Below are 26,302 nucleotides of genomic sequence, written 5' to 3' on the forward strand. Positions count from 1 at the left end.
AAACCTATGTCTGCAATGCATGGATAAACCTCAGAGTACTGGGCAACAAGAATTCAATTATTCATGTGGCATATTAAATCATTCTTTGCTTCAAACTTCATCTCCTCGTAGACCATCATATTCCATTACAGGTGAGGAAGACGATGTTTCAGCTTTAAGGCAATTCATGATTCTGATTGGTTAAACATGGTAGACAGTTTCAACACTTCTTCTTTAAGAACATTATGTTAGAGATGTGTCTGTCATCTTCTCAATCACCTCTCATCTTTTCCAACCAAGTGGAAAACTTTACGGTGGTTACAATTCCATCAGAGTGTGATCATGTGACAAGGTAATGCGATTACGACAAAGACGAAATGTAGAGTTTTCACACAGTCAAATGTCAATGCCACGCCAGACGTTCACACAGTGACCTTAGAAGGAAGTGTGGTATTGCTCGGGGGCACCCTCCATCGATTGCTATCCAGTGTGACGACCAATCCGCATCAGAGCGCACATTTGTTTTGATTTTTACTGGCTGGTGGCATCTCTTATCGCAGATGACTGGAATGACGATTGACGCAGTTACATGTGTCGGTCTACAGACATGTTCAGGATCGATAATCATCAATGTAAAATGCAGGTATCTGAAATGATTATCGGTTTATTACCACTAAGTAAGTAAAAAGAACATTTGTCCCAGACACACTCCGTAAGATGGAACTTGCCCTCAGGCTGTATAATCACATCTCTCGGTGAAAGAGGTCCAAAAGAGAAAAAGAAAAGATCTCAAGCAGCTGATAACTATCCTGATGTCTGGATATAACTTCCTCCTCAGCAATGATTTTCAAAGTTATCTGAATCATTCAAAGGTTTCTGTTAAAGTTACTCCATTGACACAAGGGTAACAAGGTATGCTGAAATGTGAATGAACCAAATGCAGTTTTAGGCATTCAGAATTCTATGAAAGGGAAGAGAGAGAGAGAGAGAGAACTCCATATCCTTAAGGGTTAGAAGGTATGCCAACATGTGAATGATACAAATGCAGTTCTAGGAATTCAGAATTCTATGACTGGAAAGAAAGAAAGAAAAACTTTCTGTTAAAGTTACTCCATTGCAGCAAGGGTTAGAAGGTATGCTGAAATGTGAATGATACAAATGCAGTTCTAGGCATCCAGAATTCTAAGAGAATGGGAGAGAAAGAAACATTTTGGTGGATTTTTCAAATGAAACTCCATAAGATTTCGAACCTACCTTGATGTATAGCCCAGCTGCTGTAGCCTGACATTGTGCATGCTACATTGGCAAGAACTTGTAGGGCTTTGATCATCAGGTTTTCACTTTTTCTATGCTTCTCCATGGACTGAAGGATGACCTGTATTCCACTCTCACGGATAGGAGCCTGCCATATTTAAAAAAAAAAAAAAAGAGAATTTTTATGTTGTATTGAGAAAACCATTCCAGTCATCAAAATACACAGTCTCATGAGCATTAAACTGTGAAAATGTAATAGATTATATTTAAAATCTCCCTGCTATTATTTAATTTGACATTATTCTATCTAAGACATTGCATTATTTATGTATTTATTTGATAAATGTCGTAATTTCTGCATGTATGTTTTTTTCCAAATGATTTCAAATCATTCAATGGATATTACTTAGTGCAACACAGTAAATCAATTCATGTCAAACCAATGAGATCTCATGAACTTGGGCTGCTGCTGCTTACTAAAGCATGTAATTAAACATTTCCATCATTATCTGTAGCTTATGATTTCACTCCTGATTGTGTTGCATTTGTCAATGTGTATTGTTTTTCTTTCTACAATATTTTTATATCAATACTACCCAAACCCCTAAAGAAATGTTTTAAAGATCTGAACACAATCAAAATAGTTGATGTTCATCATCAGCTTAAAATAAATTGTCTTCATGTGATTACTAAAATACGTACGAGAAAAAAAAATAATAAAACGCAGTAAAACGTACCTTTAATCCAGGAATTTGATTAAAGTGTGCCAATGGATAAAGTATGGAGCAGCCAATCTCTTGAATTGAAACATGTGGCCTGTGAACAGCCATGGTGCCCAAGACTGTGGCAGCAACTTTCTTCTTGATGAAGAGCAAGAGGTTGTTATCATCTAAGATGAGGACATACAGGAGTTGTAGCCACAGGTGGTTGTGCTCTACTGGCAACTGGAGATAGACACAATAGTTTGAAGTATTATATCAGGATAAAAAACAAAGGCAAATACTGAGACGTCATGACCAATCACCATGTAGAAGTATTCATCCAAGACTTGGAAAGACAGCTGAATGCAAAGTGTTTCAATTAACTTTGAATCTGGTTCCACCTCTATTTCCAAATATTTTGTCCAAGAATTTTTTTTTATTTACTTCTACCTACAATATACATAGCTGCACATTGTTCCTCTCAAGCCGGGACTCTGATTTAGTTAAGAATATGAATACTCATCTTGCCAAAATTTATTTGTAAGCATGGAACTTGATCAGACAAAGCTAAGTTGTCAGTAATCTGAAGTAATTTCAACCCCTATTCTTCCTATACACATTCTTGCAGGCAGTAATAGAAATCACATGAATGCTCTCATAAACCATCACACACTATAACAGCTTGTTTCCTGTACTTAGAGACTTACCGGTAAGTCGATTTATGGAAAGCAATATTTGAAGGACATTTGAAGCAAAAGGATATTTATGTTTTTCTTTGAGAAATGAAAACTGCACAAAACGAAACTCAGCATTTACATTTACAGAGGAATAGGCAATGTGACTTTTTCATCTGGTTTTCATCAAAAGCAAAAACATCATGTGTTTATGAGTTTTGGAAATGTGGAAATATTTTTCGACTGTTCCTTAGCAAAATTACACTGCAGGATGCATTAATTTCTTCAAAGCAAGTTCCAATACTGCAAATTCTGTTATCCAAAGAAGGAAATAAAAATATGCAATTACAGGGCAGAAATTAAAGAACAATGTTGTTTTCCGGACTAATAAAAACAAAATAAGGTCACAGTATAATTCTTGAATTAGATTATCAGAAGTTCTCAATCACAGTAATTTAGCTGAACTTGATACTCTTTGGCCAAGTTATCTGTTGATGGAAGAAAAGTCTTTTTCTGGCAAGAGTTCAAGGAACAATGGCTATTTTGAGAAGCAGAATTTCTTCATTGTTTTGGCATGATCTGAATGAAAGGAGAGGTATCTCCTTCCTAACATGTTGCATTTGAAATGGCAGTAAAAAAGGAAACCAAATTGACTGTGTGACCTTAAAATACTGCACGTTGCAGCATAACTTTACATAGGTGCAACGATACAGGATTTTAGAAAAAGATGAACTCAATGGCCCGTATTCTGAAGCCAGGTTTAACTACCATGGTCTAACTCCGTGCTAAAATTATGGGGGGCCAAAAGTGTCAAAATTTCTATTAAGTTGTTTGTTTCTTATGTTTACTGTGCACTTTCCTGATTCATCGATGGTGCAGACAATAATCTATGTATACTTCCTACACAATTATGAATGGTTTGAGAGCCAAGAGAGGTAAAATATTATATCTCTACTGTTAGTGATTTATGTAACAATTAGCTATCCATACTTAAACCACATCTTTAAACCTGAGTTTAAGTTAAACCCGACTTCAGAATACGGGCCTATGAGATTAAGTGTTATATCTTTAACATGTCTCTCCAATATGCTGATTTTCAATGCTACCTAAACTCATGTAACTTGTTACAATGAAGTGTCCCACAGTGTGGAAGACAATGTGAATTTATCTTCACATTGAGTAGAGTAGATCACATTTTCACATAGTCCATTATTATGTGAGCCCCCTATGTAAACACACACTGCAAACAACGCTCACACAATAGCCTGTGTGTCCACACTGTGAAATTATCTTCACACTGGTGAAATTAAGTATTTCAACAGCGTGAATCACTTTTTGAAATTAACTCATTGAATTTAGTTAAATTAATGAAAGTCATTTTAATTAATGGCCAATTTGTTCAAATATCAGGGAAAATGAGAACTAACATTTTAGCACCCTATAATCCAGTCACCTTTATAGTTATATGTATATGTTTATGAACAGCTTTATGAAACGTTCCATAACGACCCTGTAACATAAAGCTCAATGACTGATCATGGGGCTGATTTTGACAATTGATTGCATTGATTATTGTGTACGATCGCTTGTAAAAACCAGTCCCAATATCAATCGCAAAGCTTTATGTTACAGGGCCATTATGGAAGGTTTCATTAAGCTGTTTGTCAAGTTAAAAATGACTTTAAGAACAACTGGTGATCCTTTCTTGTGGAAAATGGTATATACCAACATGTTCATTGGCGAAGGTTTAGCGCATAAGGAAGGTTCACCAATCGTTCTCAAAGTCGCTCTGAACTTACGAACAGCTTTATGAAGCACCCCAAGGTTCATTTGCATCTACTAATACTAGGATACTTACTGGGGAACACTGAAGAAGTTCCATAAAGAGATCAACCAATAATGTGATGTCATCAAGTTTCTCTGTGTTACCCTGGGGTTGGCTGTGTGACAACAGAAAGCTCCTCACAATATCTGGATCCAGCTCTGTGACCTCCTAAAGTACAGATAAATAGAACAATGAGAGACATTACTTAAGAACATATGTCATGCACATCACTTAATTGGCAAGAAACAAACCCTGATTTCATAAAAAAATCAAAATGAAATCATAAATACCATGGAGGCTCAAACTATGAAATATCTATCTACCCTTACACATAATAAAATTTTGTCTCCAATGTACCAACATGTGCACTATAAACCTTAATAAAAATGGCAGCTCTCAGTCAACTTTCAAGTCCTACTAATCTAATAATATATTTTATGCATCCTACTAAGTTCTTTATAGTAAAAAAAAATTACATGAAGCTATCATTGACCAACTTGACCTATTCAAAAATGTGTCACTGATTCTAACATTACAAACTATCATAAAATTATATATAACTGCGTGTACAAAAAAATAGACACACATACCCACAATCTAATACGTAAGATATACACAGGTCAACACTGTTCTAATATGAGGTCATTACTCTGATAAGGAAGACCTTAAAAGGGGCATACATGTGCTTTTCTTCTAATTTGATTGATTGAATTATTATGAGTTTCCTTTCAAGGGGAAGGGGGAGGGGTACTGGTACTCTGTCAGCTCATTAATAAGATACACTTTGCAATAAGATAAGAAGTGACCAGAGGTGGATCAATCAGATGGATTGCCAACAATCTTTCTAAACATCATTAAGAGCCTCAAAAATTAATACATCAAATAAACTCCTATCGAAGGAAGTTTGTTAATACCACTGATTAAATTTAAAATAAAGAATAATATTCTTGTAGAACAGTTAAGGTATACAGCCTACATTAAGTCTATTTTCAAATGACAAAAGAAGAAACTTAAAGACAATATGAAATAACAAGCTATAACATAGAACACATAGCAGCTTCATGTGTTTTGAATGTTTGGAGGATGCATATTGCAAGTGGGTTTTAAGCCCTTGTATCTCAAACTTGACTAGTTTTTACTAGTACAACCTAATAAGTAGTCAAATGTAGATAAAGTTCTCTACAGGGATTCAGGCTAAGAGACTGTTTTCAGACAATATGAGGTTGCCACCATAGTAAATGCCATAATTCTCAAGTACAACTTTTTCCGAGCTGTCCTAAAAATATTTTATATTGTGAGATGCAAGGTTTTAACCCCCCATCAACAATAAGTGATTAATGTAGACAAAACTAAGTGAAAATTAGCACATTAATGGCTTATCTTTCAATCTTCGTGTTTATTCGGAAGTCTGAGGAAGGGCAAATTATTTTTCCCTGTACAGTAAAAAACCATGTACAGTATCAAATTTCTTCATGATCATAATACGGCAAATGCCCCCAAGAGAATCTTTAAATGGTCAGAAGTGCTTTGCTGGACACCCCTTCGGGTCAGGAAACCTATCCACTATCTCAGCCTCTCATTCCTTCCTCATACAGTCTTGGTCCTTGAGGAGAAATGACGGAGGGAGCACGCCGCTAAGAAACAGGAAAACTCTTTTTAGGCTTGGAAGTGTATCCAACCCTAACCCAATGCAATACTGGAAAATTGAAATTTCAGTGGTATAAACTTGCATACTGAATTCGCCAAAATGTTTTGGTTTCCTGCACTAGTCCACACCTACAGGGACACCACTATATGTGATTCCTTCAAGGGGCACTTAACAGTGCATATAAAGCATGGTCTTGCTTTTGTCTGGCTGAAGATGGTATGGTTTTGTCCACTGTTTCTGTTTTTGGGAGGCCCTACATAAAATGATTTTTTATTGTCAGTAAGAAATAAGTTATAACTGGAAACATGTTTGTATCCATCAGGTTGGTTCCGCGGTAAAGAAATGCAGTAGTCAGGGTAAATCGCAACTTGGTCTACGCCCACTTTTTCTACTTTCTCTTTGGTCTCATCTCTCATAGTGTATTCCTTGTTAATCTACAACCAGGGGGGTGTTTCACAAAGATTAAAGTATGACTTAATTCGCACTTAAATCCCGAAACGTATATGATATGCAACGCGCGATCTTATTTATCAATACACAGTAGTGCGCGTCCTCTTGGCATGATCTGACCAATACGGTCATGCCTTTTATACCACACGCAACTAGGCATTTAAATGCGACTATAAGTCATACTTAAATCTTTGTCAAACACCCCCCTGTTCTACAAATTTTTTTGTATAATTGATATTTAGCACATTTAACTCTTTATCTAATTTGCAGTTAGTCTATCCTACCTTATTTCATCTAATGGCCTCATGATCTAACACCACTGAAGTCTAAATGATTCAATTTTTATGAACCAAATTTTTGTTGGAAAAAAGTGCAAAATAACAAGTAGGCAAAGTAGAATTAGACCACCTGGCCTAAGACTAGGTAATGATTGGAAATAAATGGTGATTAGAATAAATTATAGTAGACCAAATTTAGAATAGACCAGATGGATTTAGCCATGATGTTAGTGAAGAAATTGTAGTAGATCAAATTTTAAAGTAGACCCGGGGGGGGGGGGGGGGACTTCCATTGATGAGTGGATACCATGCGTGACCATGTGGTTTCGAAAAGCACCCTAAACAAGTATTTTCCAGTTTCCATGTTCTGAAAATGCACCCCTTAACAAGTATTTGTGTTTGAGACCCTACTCTTAACAAGTATTGGAAACAAAACGGTACCCTTGACAATTATTCCCTGAATTTTACCCCTTAAACAAGTACAATGATATGTCAATTGTAATGTCATGGACGCTGGCTTTACCTTTACTTTCATTGGGTTTAGTACCACCCCACACACCTCGCTCAAATCAAACCCTAAACACGTAGTTTTGGGGCAAAAAGATATTTTAGTCTTTGTTATACCCTCGCAAATTGGACCGTAAACATATAGTTTTTCATTATTTTAGTGTTTTTTACATCTTTATTACGTTACGTACGTAACGTGCCCTATCTTGAAAAGAGACCTTTTTTTACACGTTTTTGGTCACGCATGGTATCCACTTGTTAATGGAAGTGGCCCCCCCCCCCCCCCCCCCGGAGGAGACCAGATGGGTTTAGCCATGATGATATTAGATGATCTGAAAATTAGACCATCAGTCTGTGTACATGTAGATACAGGCAATATTAAGAGGGTAAAATAAATTACTTAATATCTCCTACAGATTGTGTTCATGTCAAGATATACTCAATCTTGGAACTAAATGTTATGCCAACGTGATAGCTTTCAAGAGTAGCTGCTGTCAGGCACAAGAAATATGGCAGGGTAGAAATGAGCCAAGATGGACGGTTAATCCAATCATTAAAACTTTAATCTTCTGAAAGTCTCCTAAATCACAGCCTGATCATTCTAATTTGCTAAATGGGAAACTAGACTCTAAGAAATGACCAGGAGGTCAACTTTCTTCACTGAGGTATCTTTCCCAGGTGATAGTGAGGTGAACCTTATGATTCATCTCATCCAGGGCTACCCTTTTCTTTCTTAAAGGATCTTGGTCTCATTCATCTAATTTGCATATGATTCTGGGAGATTGTGTATGGATCCTTGAAAGTAACATTTGTTTCATCTCCATTTGGCAAATATTATGATATGTCAGAAAATTGTTTACTTGTATTTTGTTACTTTTGAGTAAGTGGCCATTCAGGACTTGACAGAGGGTCATGGTTGTAAACCCCAAGCTTTTCTCTTAAATTCTAATTTTAATCAATATTTCCTTTAACACAAAAACTATCCTCTACATGTACACTCAACCAAGGTAAGATTAATAAAAGGGATCTGGCAAAAATTGAACACTTGAAATGTAAACTGCCTAACAACTGCTCTGCTAAAGAAATGCTTTCGATACAAAGAATCATCACTTTTAAAGTGATATTATCTAAACTCACAAAGTCAATATCAATTGCATCTTAATATGATGGGTTCCTGTTTGTGTCATTTTTAATGATACATACATCTCTTAGAAATAAATAAAAGTATTGTAATTTGCTTAATCTTCATACCCAAATAGTAGGAGGGCCAAAGCATGAAAATTGCCTACTAAAGTATCATGTACGTCATCAATCGACTAACAGGTGTAAATATGACTGTTTCATCATTCTAAAGCTTGTATATCATGAAAGCGCTTCTGAGAGTTAGTAATATCCTTGTCTTCCTTCTAAACCCCACATTGGGTAGCTTCAAGAAGGTCTGATCTCACGTCCTTGTGAGTAAGCAGAGTCTTACTACACATTTAGAATCAGGTGTTATGACTGGTTTTAAGTTGCAGTGCTACTTCCTAAACTGGGATTTCATCAGGCTAGCAATGAATCCAATCCTGGAACAATCCATAACTCCTCTTTTCATCATCTTTGTCATCTATCCTAATCGGTTTTGATTTACGTGAAAACATATTTAATCTCTTTCACTTAACCAGAGAACTGTCCCTGACATTTTATCCTATCACACTCATATTAACACCCTGAGTATTTAAAACACAATGACGGTAGTATAATAATTCACTCGAACTACATATTGGCCTATCAAATGTCAATTCAATTGATTGTGAAAGGGAAGATAACCCTCGTTCAGCAATCTGGGATATGAAGCTGATTCCAATTACTTTCCATTCTCAGATTCATGATAAATCTTTGTTGAATTCTTAAAGTAATGTACTCAATTCAATAATTATTTCAGCTGAGAATCTTTAGTGAGACCATCGACCTACTAGAGTAGGTCCATGGTGAGACTAACAATTCTCTGATAGATTAAAATGACCCAAACTTCAAACTTCAAGCTTGCACACATTTTTTGACAAATTTGACACTGCTGAAATAAAAATTCAAAGGCTTCTCTTGCTTGGGTATCTTTCCAAGCTGCAAGTGACTGTGGTAAAATGAAGAGTGGCATTAAAAAGAAGGATGCTATACAGCTAGTCTAAAAAAAACACAAATGAGCTATATATAAGCTTATTCATCCACTTGTCCTTGTCTTATCTGAAAATAAAATATACATGAAATCTCCCGAAATCAAGCAATGCTAGACAGCTTCAGATAGATTGATATCATTCACAATCCTTCCTTGAGAGGTTTTTAAGTAAGTCCTTCCAGTGATTTTCAAGATCCTTGTCAGGCATCCAAATTCTTTCCCTTTCAAGGGAATTTGACATTATGAAGACATCATACATCAGTAGCCTTCGTAATCTCATTGACTTAATCAAAGTAAAGTCATTAGAGTGGAGGGGTTTGATAAGTTAATTCGGACCCAGACATTTTGATTGCTGCTTTTATATCAGGAAATAGAGGAATCACTCTCCTCAGAGGACAGGGCCAAATCAGGAGTGCAGATTATACAGACTTCATCAGGATCCATTTCTTCACGATCTCCAATTTACTATCAATTTCTAGTAGACCTATTTACTCCTTCCTTTCTTGTAAACATCTCTATATCAAGTTTATTTCATTTTTATTATTTAGACTGAATGTACATGCAGGCTCAATGATAGAGTACCCATCTAATGAACGGGAGGTTGTGGGTTCGATCCATAGCTGGGTCATACCAAAGATTTGAAAAATGGGACCTTTTGCCTTCTTGATGTATGAAAATGGAGAAGGTTAATTATGCAGGACCCGCCGGGAAAACAGGGAATAAGAACTGAAGTGGCTGCCCTGGGTGAATAATGATTATTTTAATTACTATTATCTTGCATAATGTAATTGATTTTAAGTCAAAAGTTGGGAGTTGACTAATTTTGCTACATTGCTGGATAGACACCTAATTCAATCAATATACCATCACCAAGGCATGAAAGTAATTCAGGTGCCCCCTCCCATTGTACAACTGTATTTTGAGCATATTATCAATTACATTTAAACTGAAGTGGTCACTGCCAATAAATCACCAGCCATCTGATTGAGGCTCTTCAACCCAGGGTCTTGGAAACCAATGGATAATCAAGAACACTTGGGCCCATCTCCTTCACTATAAACCTCTCATTTCTTCCCCATGAAGTAGAAGGAAATTGGAAATATTATGAAACTTCTTCATGAGTTTTAAGGGATTATTGGGATATAATTGTTTTGACCTTGTCCTCAACATATAGTGTTGTTGGTGAACAGAAGAAGAAGAAAGTAGAAGAGATATGCTTGTACAGACTAGCTCATCACAGTGGCACTCAATAACCCTGCAAATAACCAGTAGTCCATTTTTAAATGTTTTTTAAAAACAAATTTCTTGGAAGTTTTGTGAAGATGAACTGTATGTTATAATTTCTTTTACTTTTTATTTCCTTAAACGGTCAAAGGTCACTAGTTCACTGCATACAAAACCCAATTTGACACACAATTCCTGTCAGTCTGAATTGGGCTTGTGACATTATCATGACAATTTGTACCCCAAAAAATAATTACAAAAAGGATTCTCAAGATAGCTACACATTCATTGGTACGGAATATATTAGTGAGACCAAAAATAGTAGAATTCCTGTAATAACATATCCGTCCCCCGAGACGTAAAACTGCAACATGACATAAAGCCCGAAAATGAACATCTGACACTACTTTGAATTATGCTAACTCATCATCCTAAACACAACTAGAAATTCCTTCTTCCTTAAATCAGAGAAAATGTCATTTCTTGGGCTAAATGGAGATTTAATCCAAAGGAAAGGGTTTCTAATAGTAATAACCTTAAGTGCAGGTGTGGTTACCATGGCAAGAAATGATTACAAAAATAGCTGCAATTGTAATAGAACCAGATGTTTCACTTTAAATACATACATTCTACCTTCCAGTATGGCTATTTGTGTCTATCCAGCCAGTTTGAGCTAATGGGTAATGATTTAAGACTGATTTTATCAGAGGCAATAAATTTGAGGTTGACTGTCTTTCAGCGATTCAATTATGTCCTTTTGGATGTCATTGACTTATCTCACTTCTGACCATAGGCTGCATTTAATTGACAACGTTTTACCCTAGAAACATGGTTTTGAAAAACGGTTAGTTCCAACCAACGTTGTGTTTAATTCAATCATTTTTTGACTGTCATAAACAAAAGTTCAAATTGCAAACATGAAAAACTGAAAAGGGCAAACTTGCAGAACCAATGATAGTAAAGTCAATTAAACACAATATACCTCAACCATGGTACTTTCTGATTTGGACTTGTATTGTATACTCTCCAAGCTGACATTTACTTCAAACTTCCTGAAATATGATGTATGGTGGGTGGGCTTTAAAATAAGGAGGAAAACAGTGCAACTGATCGCTCTAGATACCAAAATAACCGTTTTGTGTATATAAATCTGTATTTTTATTCTAGCCCAAGATCTTTGATGCTACACACATTTGTTATTGCATTGGTTGTAAGTACCTCTAGACAACGCCACTTTTAAATCTTGTTGATAGTACAAAAACATTATTAGCATCTCTCGTTCAAGATCTTACTTGCACTATAAAAAATATTATAAAATTAAAATGTTGAATTCACAGGTATTTTGGTGATCGAGAGAGTATGAAATCACCTACTGATATGTATTTTCTAAAATATTTATTTAATAATAATGATACTGATAAATGATTTAATATTTGTTTGATAATTGTGAGTCACTCTCTGACGCTCAGGACATGCTTATTAGTATTTGAAGCTCGTAATGTTGTAGTTAGAATTTAAAGGTTGTAGTATTGACTAAGTTTCCTATGAGCAAATCATTTCAACAAGCCCACCAAAATTGATTAAGATTCCCTTTCTCTCTGGTGGCATATGAACATTTGGTAAGACTCAAGAGCATATCCTCCTGACTCTCCTACAAACCTCCAGAACGCACCACGCAAGAGACTGCACCCCCATAAACAGGAACATCGAAGGGATGCACCCAGCAAAAACAGTTTACTCTTGCAAGCACAACAAAGGAAAGCCCCTCAAAATCAATTATCTAAATACCTTGAAGAATAAAGTATTTTCAAGAAAGTGGGAAAGCTGTTCTGTATTTCCCTGTGATTTTCGATCTGACGTGATCGTTTTGTCGTCTGCTACCCTGGTCCCTAGTTAGGGTTGTCCCAAGATGTCTGCTCTGCTGAGGTGAGGTGGTGGTCAGGAGGTGAGTCATGGCTACCTGTGAAACCACATCAGTATTAAGTTGCTTAAAGGTTTAACTCATCTCTCTTTCTGTAGTATCAAGTTGCCTTTTTTAACCTTAGGAGGCTCAACTAATCTCTTTTCTTAATCACAATCTTTCTTTATTTTTAAATGAAATTTTACCTACCCGGTGGAAATTCAGTAATTTAGCCAACTTTTTGTCAATAGTCAATTAGTCATCCTGTCGAATAGTCTTTCTAATCAATGACAGTTAGGCCAGAATATATAAGGACCAAATAATTACTGAACAACAGCAAGGGTTTGGTTGACTTCTGTTTGGTAAATAGCCCAAACTTTCACATTAAAAATTGGAGAACAGTGATGACCAGGGGCCCGATTCATAAAGGACTTGCAACTGTTGTAACTTCGCCATTATGGTAACTATCATGGAAAACTAGATTATAATTGGCTGCTGAGCCCTGTTACCATGGTAGTTGCCATAATGGCAAAGTTACAACAGTTGTAAGTCCTTTATGAAACAGGCCCCAGATTTTGAAAGTTGGTGATGTAACCACCTTTATGAAAACATTAGAGTACAAAACACTGTCTTTGGGAAAAATTATCTCCAACTCTTTAAAACATCTCTTCTCTAGACCTCTTCAAAAAGCATATTAAAATCATCACCATATATTACATACTTGTGCAGTAATGTATTTTCTTTACACTTGAACTCCCAGGTAATAAGAACTTCAATGTCATGAACCCACTCAAAAACCAATTTGCAGCTGATCTGAATCTGCTTGGGCTGAATCAGGAGTGACGCAGCACCCTCCTTGCCACATTGCAAGGGTAGCTGTTTCCTGATTCCTTTTCATCATTGGTTTAACAACTCTGATAGATCAGGGGCCTGTTGCATAAAGTTAATATTAAGGTAACTTTGCCATCCAATGGTAACTAGCATAGCAACATAGCTCAACATCAGAATCAAGGATTTCAGGAAGGTTATCATTGAATGGCAGAGTTACTGCAATAGTAACTTTTATGCAATGGGCCCCAGGGCTCCGACTTACAAAGAGTAAAAGGAGTTGTGATTGATCCGATCAACCACACCTATGGAAAGCCAGCAACACAAACATCTAAATGCAAATTTGTTCAAAATGTTGATGCATTCATCATTGAGTTGACAATTCAGTGTGATCTTCTTTGTTTACAAAAGTACATTGTGAAAATGTTTTATTGGGAACAAAAATGATGGATTTATGGATTTCCATATAGTTGAGGTTAATCGGATCAATCACAAGGTTTTGTCAAACGGGAACCAGGCCGCCAGAACTACGAAGTAGTCCTAATGACGTTTGTACAAGTAAATCAAAGCTGAGCAACATTTTGATGTTGCTCAGAAAGAGCATGACAAATTCCTTTATAAATGCCCATATGTTTCAAGTAATATATTTGTTTCAATTATAGCTGTATTATATTTTACTGCCGTAACTGTGATTTGTGATTGAAAATATACAGTTGCGCTCAAGAGTTAGTGAACCCTGTCACAAAATGCACTCCTTCATGCTGAGTGTTGAATGACAAATATGTAGGCAACAACACTACAATGTGTGGCGAGCCCAGAGAAACAAATTTTATTGAGTGTAATATTTTATCACCCGACTTCACAATTACATATATCTAAAACATGACAGAACTTCAACACTTTAAATACGTTCATTTACTGGTGGGGTTCACTAACTTTTGAGCACCACTGTATTATGTTGAGCAATTAATAAAATCCCTATGGAGAGAAAAACAAATATTTTTGAAAATGTGCAAAGTTGTGTTGACAAAACCTACTTTGATCTTCAACTTTTTAAAATGAATTTCATTAGTCTGTAGTATTTTGGAGCCTGGCAACGACATATAGAAATTCCCTAACTCTGAAATACTTGTCAATTTATACTCTAATGACTAAAGTATAGGGCTTATGTACGAAAACTGTTACTGAGCATTTTTTCTATTTCAGCTATATGGCCGTAATATTGGGATGCTAACAAGTATGTGAAAAATCTGGCAGAAACTCACAATATTCTACCCTCTTCTAAATATAACAGAGAGCAGTCCATTTCTCAGTATTCAGGCAGAATCCTAAATACTGGTGAATAACTGTCATGCAGTGGAAAAATCTTGAAAGGTAAAACGATTATGAGGAAGGGCTATACAACTACTAAGTATTGAGGGAAGATTATTTGTTGTTGAAAAGATCAATAATCCCTCTTAAATTAATTCATGTAGGAGTTTAAAGATCCTTGAAGTCAGTGATCTGAATTAGCAGATATTCAACTTTCAGAAGTGTAGCAATTTATAATGCAGGTTCCTATGTACATTATTCAACAGCCAACATGACAAATTTACTCAGCAATCTACATTGCTACCAAGGGACACTAAGAAGTGGCATGATAAAAAAATATGTCAGAAAGAAGAATATCGATATTGTTATAAAAATAATTGCCTTTAAAAAACTTGCCAAAACTTTATTTAAAGAGAAAATAACACAAAAACATTTTCTCATGTATTGAGAAATGAAACATTGTTACCACGTGGATTAGTCTATGGGCTTTGAAACAGAGGTTCTGGGTTCAAATCCCAGATAATTTTCCTCAGCAAAGGAATTGATCCACATTGAGCTGCACTCAACCCAGGTGAGTGAATGGGTACCTGGCAGGAATGCATTCCTTGAAATGTAATAGGCTTACCAGGCTAACTTCAGATGGTTAAAACTATCCAAACTCCCTTTGGAAGTGCAGAGAGACGCAGAGATGATAATGTGATATGCGCAATTTACAAGAAATTAATATCATTATTATCATGTGAAAACACATCATTCCCTTATCACATGTGTAATATGAATCCACTACAGGTACCGGTTATTCCTCAGTGGACATCTATAAATGGCCGCCTCTGGTCAGTGATTCAGAGTCTGTGGTTGACTAGAGAGGAAGGAGCTCCTGTGTATCTGGATGCACTCCAACTTACCCCATCGTCAAAGATGCTTTCAAACTGACTCTATCACCAAAATACCCATTTAAAGTTATTTAGAACTTATCCAGGCCTCAAAATACCTGATTATTTTTTGCATTCATACCTACCCGAAACAGATCAGCCCTTTTGGACTAAGTTCTCAAAATTATGAGCATGCACAATATGGTCTGAGTAGATTAGCTGCACGATTCAAAATCGGTAGTTAAAAAAAAAACCAAGATCCTTACGGCAAATGCACCATGGGAAATTCTTGTCATTTACATTCACGTCATGAGAATATCTGCAACCTTTAAAGAATCCCTGAAAAAGTTCTTGTAATTTTGATCAGTACTGAATATTTAACAGGGATCTTCTTTCAGAAATATTACAAGTACTTCGCTTTCGACTGCCAAAAATTTTCCAGCTCAGAAAATACTTTGTTTCGTTTTCATTTTTCGAGTCAGTCTTAAAACCCTGGAAGGGTAGGAATGGGTAACCAAGAGAAACACAAACTAACATGGCTTGTTACCCACAAAGGTCCCAGCCTCAAAGGAGAAACACAAACTATCCTGGCTTAAAAACCACTAAGGTGCAAGCCCCCCATTAAAGTCTGAAAGATTTACTGAAACGAAAGTCGTGGAAATATCCGCTGACATTGATTATTCTCCGAAGTAAACTTTTCCAAGTTCATAACCTGATGGATGGTCATAAAATCAGAGATGGATTGTTGTAAACATTTTATTGGCTGATTTCATTTTCAGTGAAGTGTGAGATTGAATAAATATCACCAACAACTAAACATGTAAGAGAAGTCATAAATGCTTATACAAATCATCAATGCAAAGAAACATGTCTGGACTTTGAACAAATTGGGGTATTCATTTATAAATTTGCAGGGCTTACAGCGTCCAATGCCATCAAAGATCATGGCCTTGAATGCCCTTTGGATTGGCCTCAATCCCCTTTCACTGGACTTTGATATTTTGTGAAACATTTAAAATTTTCCTCATTTGTTCTGTAATGTAAAAATGCGCCCTTTTGAAAAGTAGCCTTGCCGGCCTTGCCCTAAAAATATCAACATTTTATCCTGGTATAAAAGGAGAGTAAAGTTTCTTTCAGATATGAGAAAAAATCCTTTCTAGAGAGTGTTTTCAAGCCCAAGATTAACATGAAGTTAAACACAACCTAAAAACTCTAAATACAGGGAACAATCTGTTGGGTCCACTCCCGGTCAAAGATCCATTGGTCAAAATTTCTTGACATAATAATGACACACAATGAGATTTTATGATCTTTAGCAGGTTTGTGCCAAGTTGCTTCTATTATGGCCTATTACCATTAATTTCCAATCCCAACCATCAACATTGCCCAATCAATGTCAATCCACATTATGATTCCTCCTCTATTGGTCAGTCATAGACCAAGTATCATAATATCATCAAGAATTATATCAATAGAAACAAAATTAATTGTTGTGCATCACATGCACAACGATACTTATTATAGCACCTTCCGTTCATGGTGAATATCTTTACAATGCAAATATGGCACGTGAATAGTCCTAAATTATAATTTATCACCCCTATCACTAAAATAAAATATGTAGAGTAAACGTACATTTCAAAGTAGTTAAGAATTTGAATGAATGTTTTTTTTGTGATGAAATTCATCATTATTATTCACCACCAACATCAACATCAACATAATCAGTATCATCATCATTGTCATCATCATCCTCATCGTCATCATCACCACCATCATCATCATCGTTATAACCATCACCTCCACCATCCTTATTATTGTATCATGACTTGGTTAAATGTCATAAAATTCACCTAAAAATTCATTGTATTTGAAATACACACAGTATAAAATCTGGAAAGCTACATGATTTGCTAAACCTGCTTTTGTCCACCAACTTGGACAATATTGGAAGTTGCTGTCTTCGAACCACATCAACAACCTGATCCATCCATTACTAATTGATGAAAATATTGAGCATGACTATTATTGACCCAACATGAAAATGAGTCATAAATAAGGTCTGAACATTTCTATCTTGAAACAAAATCTATCCACATCTTGAATTTCACACATATATCATCAGCTGTTCAGGTTTATCATACAACTTTCTCTCTAAATCACCTATGTAACTCTTCCTACAGATTTTAATGGAATTTTCTTACACAAGAGTTTCCTAAATCTCGTATTTTTGGCTCAAAAATGTCACTGGCAATGTTCCTTTGAAGGTGATAATGATTTAGAGAGTGTTCCAATAAATCCTGCTGCGCAATGTGGTTGAATGTTTCCAAGACACTAATGTGATGTTGGCACAGAACTTGTCATATCTGATAAAATTCTTTTGGCTTGTATTAAGGTGTTTCAAGGTCCATGGAAAGAGGTATCATGTGCTATCAATTTCGTTTCAAGTATCACCATCATAGCGATCTACTGATGAAAACACAATATTTGCTGAATGCAATAGGCCAAAATGTGTATTACAATTCACTGACATTGTAGGGTCCAGAGTTAAATAAAATGCTGTCCAAATTTACAATAAATATAGTGATGTTAAAAACCTTTGTACATTTACCAAGCCACAAGAGAAATTGATCTTATGTCATACATTTTGTAAAATGAAAATTTGAGAAGGTTATAGTACATGAAGTATACCTACAGAGACAGTTGAGTGCTTGATAATACCAAAGTAATTAATAGCTATCGGTGAAGCAATTCTAAGATTTACTGAAAATTCATCAGTGGCTGAAATTTTATTTTATTCATATCAAACTAGACAACTCATACCTATCAATTTCTCTTACTGATAATGAAGATAATAGCAAACATCTGCTTTATTTAACATATGAATCAATAAAAACAATAGAACTTCAACTGCATTTCAAGAAAGATTATTTACAGAAAAAGATAGAGTGGCCCAGGGATGAAAATTTTTTTTAAAGTACAACTTTTCGTTCTCAATAAAGTAGATTAGATTGACTCATTTCCACAATCTGATAAAAATTTAAAAAAAATAATAAAAAATATAGGATTATCTCCTATTCATCTGCATAAACTATCTTTGGATAAAAAGAGGATGACAACTAATGAATCCCAAACAAATAAAAAAATGTTCTACAGGTGATTTGAGACCCTTTAAACCCCCTGATTCATCATCAAGGGTTAGATTAAGAGGTTTCTCTTACCCTAATCAAATCTGGCTTACTCATTTAGAGTGTGAACTTCTGGTGCCAACAAAAAATAGATAATTTGATTGAGTAATGACACCTTGCACACTGCTACCTAAACTTGACATAGTTATCTCCCTCTGATTGTTATTTAAGTTGTTGAAAACCTCTATAGGTTTAGAATAATCGAGTGATTGGGGGGCAAAGGGAGGAGGAAATGTAAGATGGGGAGCCCCATTCCGACTGTCTGGCAATTAATTGCACCAAATTACATCACTTTACCCTTGAGGACTTAAAGCGAGGAGTCACCAGTGTACAGATGCTTCCCTGAGTCATTCATTATTAAGAAACACGTTCCTGTTTATCAACATTTTGGGATTTCAAATTTCACAGATTGGATAAATATACAAAAATAATAAACAGCTGACATAAGTTAGAGGCAGGCATAACCAAGTTCTTTAAGAGATATGTATTGATGATGTATCATGTAGGAGACAGATATTTCATTACAATTGCCTCCTGGATTAAAAAATATTTTGAAAAATGAAGAGTTGTAATAATTTGCCAGAAGAGTCAAGAGTATATATAGCACATGCAAATGTTTCCTTTTGTTCCGTTGAAGGGCATTGACTTTGAATATCATTTTATTTCATTAATTTTTCTATTCAAATATATTATTCTGGTAAGAAAAATCTTCAAAATCACTTAAAAACCTGCTTATTACATGTATTTTGGGCAACTAAAAAGGATAACAACATCACATCACACTCAATCACTACCAAGCTTATTACTAATTCAACCCAAATCATCAACAGATTGGGAATCTTTTCAACAGTAACCGAGTGTGCAGATAACTGCGTAATCAGGCGTCAATGTTAATTAGCAAAGGTATCATAAAAATCCATCGTATCTGATCAAGAACACTTTCAGTCATCAAAAGGGCTCACTTTACCAAGTAATTTCAAGTGCAGTATTGTGTGAGCAACTGTCAAAAATAGCTCGCGATGTTCAGTAACCGAGCAAGCTGATATCGTGCCAATTATCACCTGCGTAGTGCCGAAAGGAGACTTTGTTGCCGCGGGTGGTGCGATAATTACGATAGGAAGTTGGAGAATACCCCAACATCATGAAGAAGCATGTACAAGGGTGGACAGATGTGCAGGGCTAGACATAGTGGCACCAACTGAGGAAGTTTTGGATTGGATGGAAGGAGGTGAACGGTGGACTGCAGGAAACTTGGATGAGCATACGTGGGACTGAAGACCTAAAGCTCTGTAAATATAGCTTTGCTTGAATGTTTTCAATATACTTTTTTTTCCGATTCACCCCCAGTTGCAAGGAAATCCAAGCACAGATATGAGTGATCTTGTAAAGTAATGCGAATGGATATTTCATCACATGGGCCACCATGTTCACATCTTAAGCAGATAACGTCCTACAGTAAATGAAATTGACCTTAATATTATTTCAGTATAACTATAATCTAATCTAGAAACAGATATGCATTAACTGCATTAAGAAACTTAGTCATGATTATTTTTTAATAATCTTAAATAATGAGAACAAGAAACAATATTCCTTTATATGTGAACAGTATCATATTTCTGAATCAAGCCCAACTTAATAATTATATTTTGTTCAAATCTAATTCCAAGTTAAATTCACGTGTATTGGTGTGCAATAAAATAACCTCTTAAAATAACAAAGAATCTCTCATTCTCAATATTGTAGGGAATAGGGATGGTAAAATCTTAAAGGCCTATGAAAGGAAAGAAGAAGAAACATCAATACATCAGAATGGCCCATGAATGCCCAGCATGTTCTCTCTCACACATTACCCAATCAACATTAGATACTTTGAAACTGCAAGCATTAAACTTGCACCTAGCAAAAAATGGAAAGGTGATGGACCATAGAACACTCGGAAATCGAAGATGACGCACGCTTATGTCAGGAACATACACAACATGTTAATGACAAGATATTGCTCTTCCTCCCTCTATCTTTCTCTAATTTTACTCTTTCCCTCTCTCTCTCTCTCTTCTCTATCTCATTCTTTCTCCCTATTAAACACTTACACTAAAAGAGGCTTCAGAAGAAAAAAAATCACAGCCAAATCTGATCCGCGACAGGAAAATGACACATTGAAGCACCCATCATTATCTCTCTCTCCTAATAGCTACAATATGAAGTGGGCTACTCTATTACCAAATCTTTGTTGTTCTATCTAATTCAATTTCCTTCTTCTCCTGTCAAATTTTGGCATGTCTTTCATAAAGTTACCTTTTTTGTATGGATGATACAAGTGGGATGCTATTTGATAGTGATAGATGCTTTTCAATCACATTTTTTGGCTGTGTGAATCAGATTCTTTTCAAGACTTCTGTTTCATCAGGTTCATGTTGGGATAAATCAGGATGTTTCAAGTGGCCAATTCTGTTTTTATTATTATTATCAAGAAGCAGCAGTAACAGCAGGAGCAGCAGCAGCAGTAGTAGTTGTAGTAGTAGTAGTAGTAGTAGTAGTAGTAGTAGTAGTAGTAGTAGTAGAAGTAGTAGTAGTAGTAGTAGTAGTAGTAGTAGTAGTAGTAGTAGTAGTAGCAGTAGCAGTAGCAGTAGCAGTAGTAGTAGTAGTAGTAGTAGTAGTAGTAGTAGTAGTAGTAGTAGAAGTAGTAGTAGTAGTAGTAGTAGTAGTAGTAGTAGTAGTAGTAGTAGCAGTAGCAGTAGCAGTAGTAGTAGTAGTAGTAGTAGTAGTAGTAGTAGTAGTAGTAGTAGTAGTAGAAGTAGTAGTAGTAGTAGCAACAGCAGCAGCAACAGCAGCAGCAGCAGCAGTAGTAGTAGTAGTAGTTGTCTTTGTAGTTGTCTTTATAGTTGTTGTAGTAGTAGTAGCAGTAGTAATAGCAGTAGTAGTAGTAGTAGTAGTAGTAGTAGCAGTAGCAGTAGTAGTAGTAGTAGTAGTAGTAGTAGTAGTAGTAGTAGTAGTAGTAGTAGTAGCAACAGCAGCAGCAGCAGTAGCAGCAGCAGCAGCAGCAGCAGCAGCAGCAGCAGCAGCAGCAGCAGTAGTAGTAGTAGTAGTAGTAGAAGAGTATTGATACTATCATTATCATTATCACCTTCATTATTATTACCACATGCTGGTACTACCTGGTAGACTTCCGGTCAAAATGACAATCGGAATATTGTTTATAAGACTTAATGGATGAATGCATTTATGAGACACAGTCTCACGCAACTAATTTGCTGTTGTTCTTAGTAAACATGATATTGCCTTAAAAACCCATGAAAAGCTGAGGGTTTTTACAGAAAGCAGATTGCTGTAGACCTCCACACTCTGACGTCACACAGATGATTACGCATGTGAGTGTTATGGGGCTTAGCATGATAGTCTCTGAAAAAGACCCCCTACTGGTATTCAATCACTGTCATCTAATCATGGCAAATTTAGTTTGTTTGTTAGTTTAGACTTTTACGCTTGAAAGTATTTTCATCGATTGCAGTGTATGAAATATTTCCCTATTTTGAAAAAGGAAATATTCAGGCATATCATTATGTATCAGTTACCTCTATCATTCTCTTTTTATAAATTTTGAATAAATCTAGGAAAATGTTTTAATATCTACCTCTGATAAAACATAACATGATACATAATGACCTAAAATATATTTTAACCTAATATACTTCTGGGTATCACTGGGACACCTTGGGAAAATAGAATTAGATCTTGATAATATAAGATAAAAGCAACAAGGTCTTGAAGAGCAGCTAACTAGTGAAGTCAGGCATTGGTAAGCACTAATGAAATGTACATGCATGCCTGGCTGCACACTGCTTCTTCTAAAATTAAAATGACTATCTTTGGAACTGGAGGCAAACAATGTTCCGAAAGCTGCATACTGTATTTTCAAAATTGTAGGTTTTTGTATCAGTGTGCTATAACAAAAACCATTGAATTTATTCAAATCAGTGTTATGTATCAAAGAAAATAAAGCATTAAATTTATTTTCAAACATGAATAAGTCAAATGTCATATGAACAAGAAGGCTGCAATGAATGGCTAATTCTGCTACATATTTTGATTTCATTCAAATATTTTGCTGTACATGCATTTACTCTTATTCTGTATCTCTATCCAGTGGTTTATTAGACTACATGCATGACAAACATTTGTTGCCCTTTTAACACTTGATACCAAGGCAAGCTCTAAAATCATGCCCCTTCCACACTTAGCTACTTTCTTCATCATCGGATGGCATTATTTATTTCCCCTTTTTATACTTTTGCCCCCCCCCCCCCATCCCTGTAAATGACACCTGGCCACATGCCCCTTAGCTGTACCTATCTAAAGATCACACTAGCTTTAAAAGTCTACATATGAAAAAATATCACATAGGTCACTAAACAGCCCCACTTCAATTCCAGTACAAGATCTGGTCATGCATCTTTCACAAAGACAAAGACTGCCTTAGCGAGAACCTAAGATCAGTGATTTCTGAAAAAATTAAAATTCCTGTAATTGTCATTAAACTCTGTCTCATTTTCCTCTCTTTTCTTGGTGAGCGATATGACTTTGTTTACAGTATCTCCCGTTTCTTTATTCATTGAGGATATCATCATCCTTGAGTGACTTGCTAATGACCATCTGTCATGTTTCTTTATCACTGACGAGGATTCAATTAAATCTTACTTCCGTATCACAGCTGGGTCATATGCTTCAACAGGGTTACTTTTTAAACCTGTACCTATCATGGACAAAGGTCTTCATATTCTAGTGTGAAAGTTTTTACACATATTTTGCTTCAGTTGATAATTTTATTCCCACTTATACCTAATGAATCCAGGGAGGGGGTGTTTCACAAAGACTTAAGAGTGACTAAGGGGGTGTTGCAAGAAAATATTTGCGATCAATTGCAAATATTCTGTTGCAATTTTACAACTGATAGATCAATGTTAGCTGTAGCAAATCAGATTAAACTTGTTGTTTCAAGGAGCAGATTAGTAATCAATCACTAATTTGCAACTACAAGACATATGATTGATTTAGGGACAAAAAATAGACTTGCAATTGATCGCAAATTTGCAAGTTTCTTGCAACACCCCATTAGAATCATGTTTAAAAGCCAATGTGCATGTTCTTTATCATGTAATCTTATTGACTGATATACTGTAGTACAACGGCATACCCAGGATTTTCCAAAAGGGGGGCAAATTTTTAGGAGGATATTTCGTCCGCAAAAAAATTTAAAGGACATTTCGTACCAGAAAAAATATTGACAAGCCAAAAAAAAAAGGTCTTCAAGTTCAAAAGAGGGGGCACACGTCGGTTTTCTTTGCATATTTACATTACAAATTATTAATTTTGCTTCTCAAAAGGGGGGGGGGGGAATGTCCCCTGGATCAGTTGTGACTCGTCAGGGGGGGCAGGGGTACGTCCCCTGCATGAGTTGTGACTCGGGGGGGGGGGGGGGCAGTCTGCCCCCCTTAGGTATGCTAGTGCTGTAGTACATACTCTAAGTTGCACCATAAATCTTTGTGAATCACCCCCAGAACTTGGAATTATCATCTGATTCAGCCATATACTGTATGCAATAACGATCGTTTAAGAGTTATTTTGCTTCCACTGATTAAACCTTTTCCACACTAATGCCAACTAGTAAATGATTCTTGGACTTTGCAAAGTTAAGAGGAGATACTGCCTCTGGTTTTTATAGCCATATTTGAATAACTTTTCTGAAGAGATTCTGACATATTATCATGGTACTTACTTGAAGGACTTCAATGAAAAGAAGCCTTTTTGTCCAGTATGAATGGAGTGTAACTTGAAGTCGGTTACAGTTGAATAAAAGAGTCTGTTCATTATCAGCTTACCCTGTCTCTTTCAAGTTCCATGCGGAATAAAACCCTTTAAATCCTATTCTTTAGATCCAGCTTATGTATGCATATCCCCCCCCCCCCTTTCATGACTATCTGGATAGTGCACTTCTGTAGAAGACGGGCCTATTCTATCAACCTTCATCAAACTATCAATGAGTATCAATGAGTGATTAATATTTTTCATTACATGACCTCACACTGGCTGCATTGCCAATTTTTACAAAAAAAAAGAATTCTTAGGACTGATTGCTTTGTTTTTTCATTTGATGACCGAGAAAATAGCATAAAATTCAAGAAAGACCCAATTCGACCCCCCCAAAAAAAAAAAATTAAAAAATTAGCAATTCGCAAGAAACCCTTAAAATCACGAAGGAAGGTCATGAAGCAAGTTGATAGAAATTCACTTTGATTTTATTTTCCCACTGTACATTTTAGAGTTTTTGTAATATGCTATAATATATTCAGGGTTATGGCATTCTCACATTAAAATTGGGTTTATTGTAAAATCAAGTGTTTATAACCAGGGTTATTTTCATAAGAAAATTAGTAATTTATTGTCAGCACTCCTTACCTGGATACTTCTGAAGATTTGATCGACTAGTTTGGTGGAGATCTGGTCCTCCGCTTGCTTGAGTAAATCTCTTGTGACAAGGGATGAGGCAAGCTGGGATATCTGAAAATAGAATCCAAAAAGGAAGGACAATCAATAAAAGACTCATGACACCGACACCTCAAGGAAAAAGAAATCCTTTGACTTACATCCTTGACAGCTTCAAGCTGCCCAAGTATGTTACAAACATCAAATAATATTGTTTTGTTCTTGAGAAACATGTTATAATTTATAATTTTCATGCCCAATCTTCAGCAGAAAATACAAATCAAATGGTATATTATTTAACATTAATATCAAATGGTCCATCAGAGATACCAACCTCTTGACCGCCAAAAAATCAGACTAATTATCCTTTAAAACAATCACATTTTTACAGAAAAATCGGGTTTAGCAAAAACTCAACACGAGCAGACTTTTAACCAGACTGAACAGAAATCGTGAAGTTGAAGGAAATATCATAACAAGAAAATGCATGTACTAAATGTTGAATTTCAGACTGATAAATGAAATCCTTATCAATATGAGGATGAATCTTGTAACTGTCAGATGATGATGATAACCCCACCACAGCACTCATGTCCTTTGGCAAGGCATTCATCTACATTTCCACTCTCTACCCAGGTGTAGTAAATGGGTACCCAGACAAACCGAGCAGGAAGGAATTCCTTTAATGCTTGAGTGCCCAATCAGGGAAGCTTTGCTAAAGCTATAGGGTAATAGTATGCAGCGCTTTAATAGAAATATTGCCTTAAGCACAATATATATGTTGTTAGCACTCTCAAGAGTGCTAAGGGCACTGTCAATACTATCACCCCGTCTTTACCCTGGCTTGCCATCCCATGGTGCACAAGAATTTGGAATAAATATACTGGCCTGGGTCCCGTAACACAAAGGTTAGCGATTAATTGTACATTTGATTTCACGATTGATTGTACAATGTAGTCAATGCAATCAATCGTAGAAAAATGATCATTGCTAACTATTGTGTTACGGGCCCCAGGTACGAAATT

The 26,302-nt window shown here is 35.8% G+C and overlaps 2 protein-coding genes across 2 annotated transcripts; one reads left to right on the forward strand and one right to left on the reverse strand.

The window, feature by feature from the left end:
* Positions 1–1,201: 1,201 nt before the first annotated feature.
* LOC129255704 (uncharacterized) lies at positions 1,202–12,649 on the reverse strand. The gene is made up of 4 exons (XM_064095955.1): positions 12,554–12,649; positions 4,467–4,601; positions 1,971–2,177; positions 1,202–1,381 (listed from the first exon to the last, which is right to left on the reverse strand). Exons 1-4 carry the CDS (start codon positions 12,647–12,649, stop codon positions 1,202–1,204), a joined length of 618 nt encoding a protein of 205 aa, XP_063952025.1.
* Positions 12,648–23,582, forward strand: LOC135153425 (uncharacterized protein DDB_G0271670-like). The gene is made up of 5 exons (XM_064095956.1): positions 12,648–12,671; positions 13,894–13,981; positions 17,335–17,392; positions 21,269–21,867; positions 23,506–23,582. Exons 1-5 carry the CDS (start codon positions 12,648–12,650, stop codon positions 23,580–23,582), a joined length of 846 nt encoding a protein of 281 aa, XP_063952026.1.
* The last annotated feature ends 2,720 nt before the right edge of the window (positions 23,583–26,302 follow it).

Source organism: Lytechinus pictus, chromosome 3 (genome assembly GCF_037042905.1).
Source record: "Lytechinus pictus isolate F3 Inbred chromosome 3, Lp3.0, whole genome shotgun sequence".
NCBI lineage: Eukaryota > Metazoa > Echinodermata > Echinoidea > Temnopleuroida > Toxopneustidae > Lytechinus > Lytechinus pictus.

Coding starts and splice junctions, on each gene's coding strand:
- LOC135153425 (XM_064095956.1), top strand. CDS start 12,648: ATGGCTACCTGTGAAACCACATCA. Junction 12,672..13,893: donor CTACCTGTGAAACCACATCA/GTATTAAGTTGC, acceptor ATTTCCATATAG/TTGAGGTTAATCGGATCAAT. Junction 13,982..17,334: donor TCCTAATGACGTTTGTACAA/GTAAATCAAAGC, acceptor CAACATAATCAG/TATCATCATCATTGTCATCA.
- LOC129255704 (XM_064095955.1), bottom strand. CDS start 12,649: ATGACTCACCTCCTGACCACCACCTCACCTCAGCAGAGCAGACATCTT. Junction 2,178..4,466: donor AACTTCTTCAGTGTTCCCCA/GTAAGTATCCTA, acceptor GTCTATCTCCAG/TTGCCAGTAGAGCACAACCA. Junction 1,382..1,970: donor ATCAAATTCCTGGATTAAAG/GTACGTTTTACT, acceptor TAAATATGGCAG/GCTCCTATCCGTGAGAGTGG.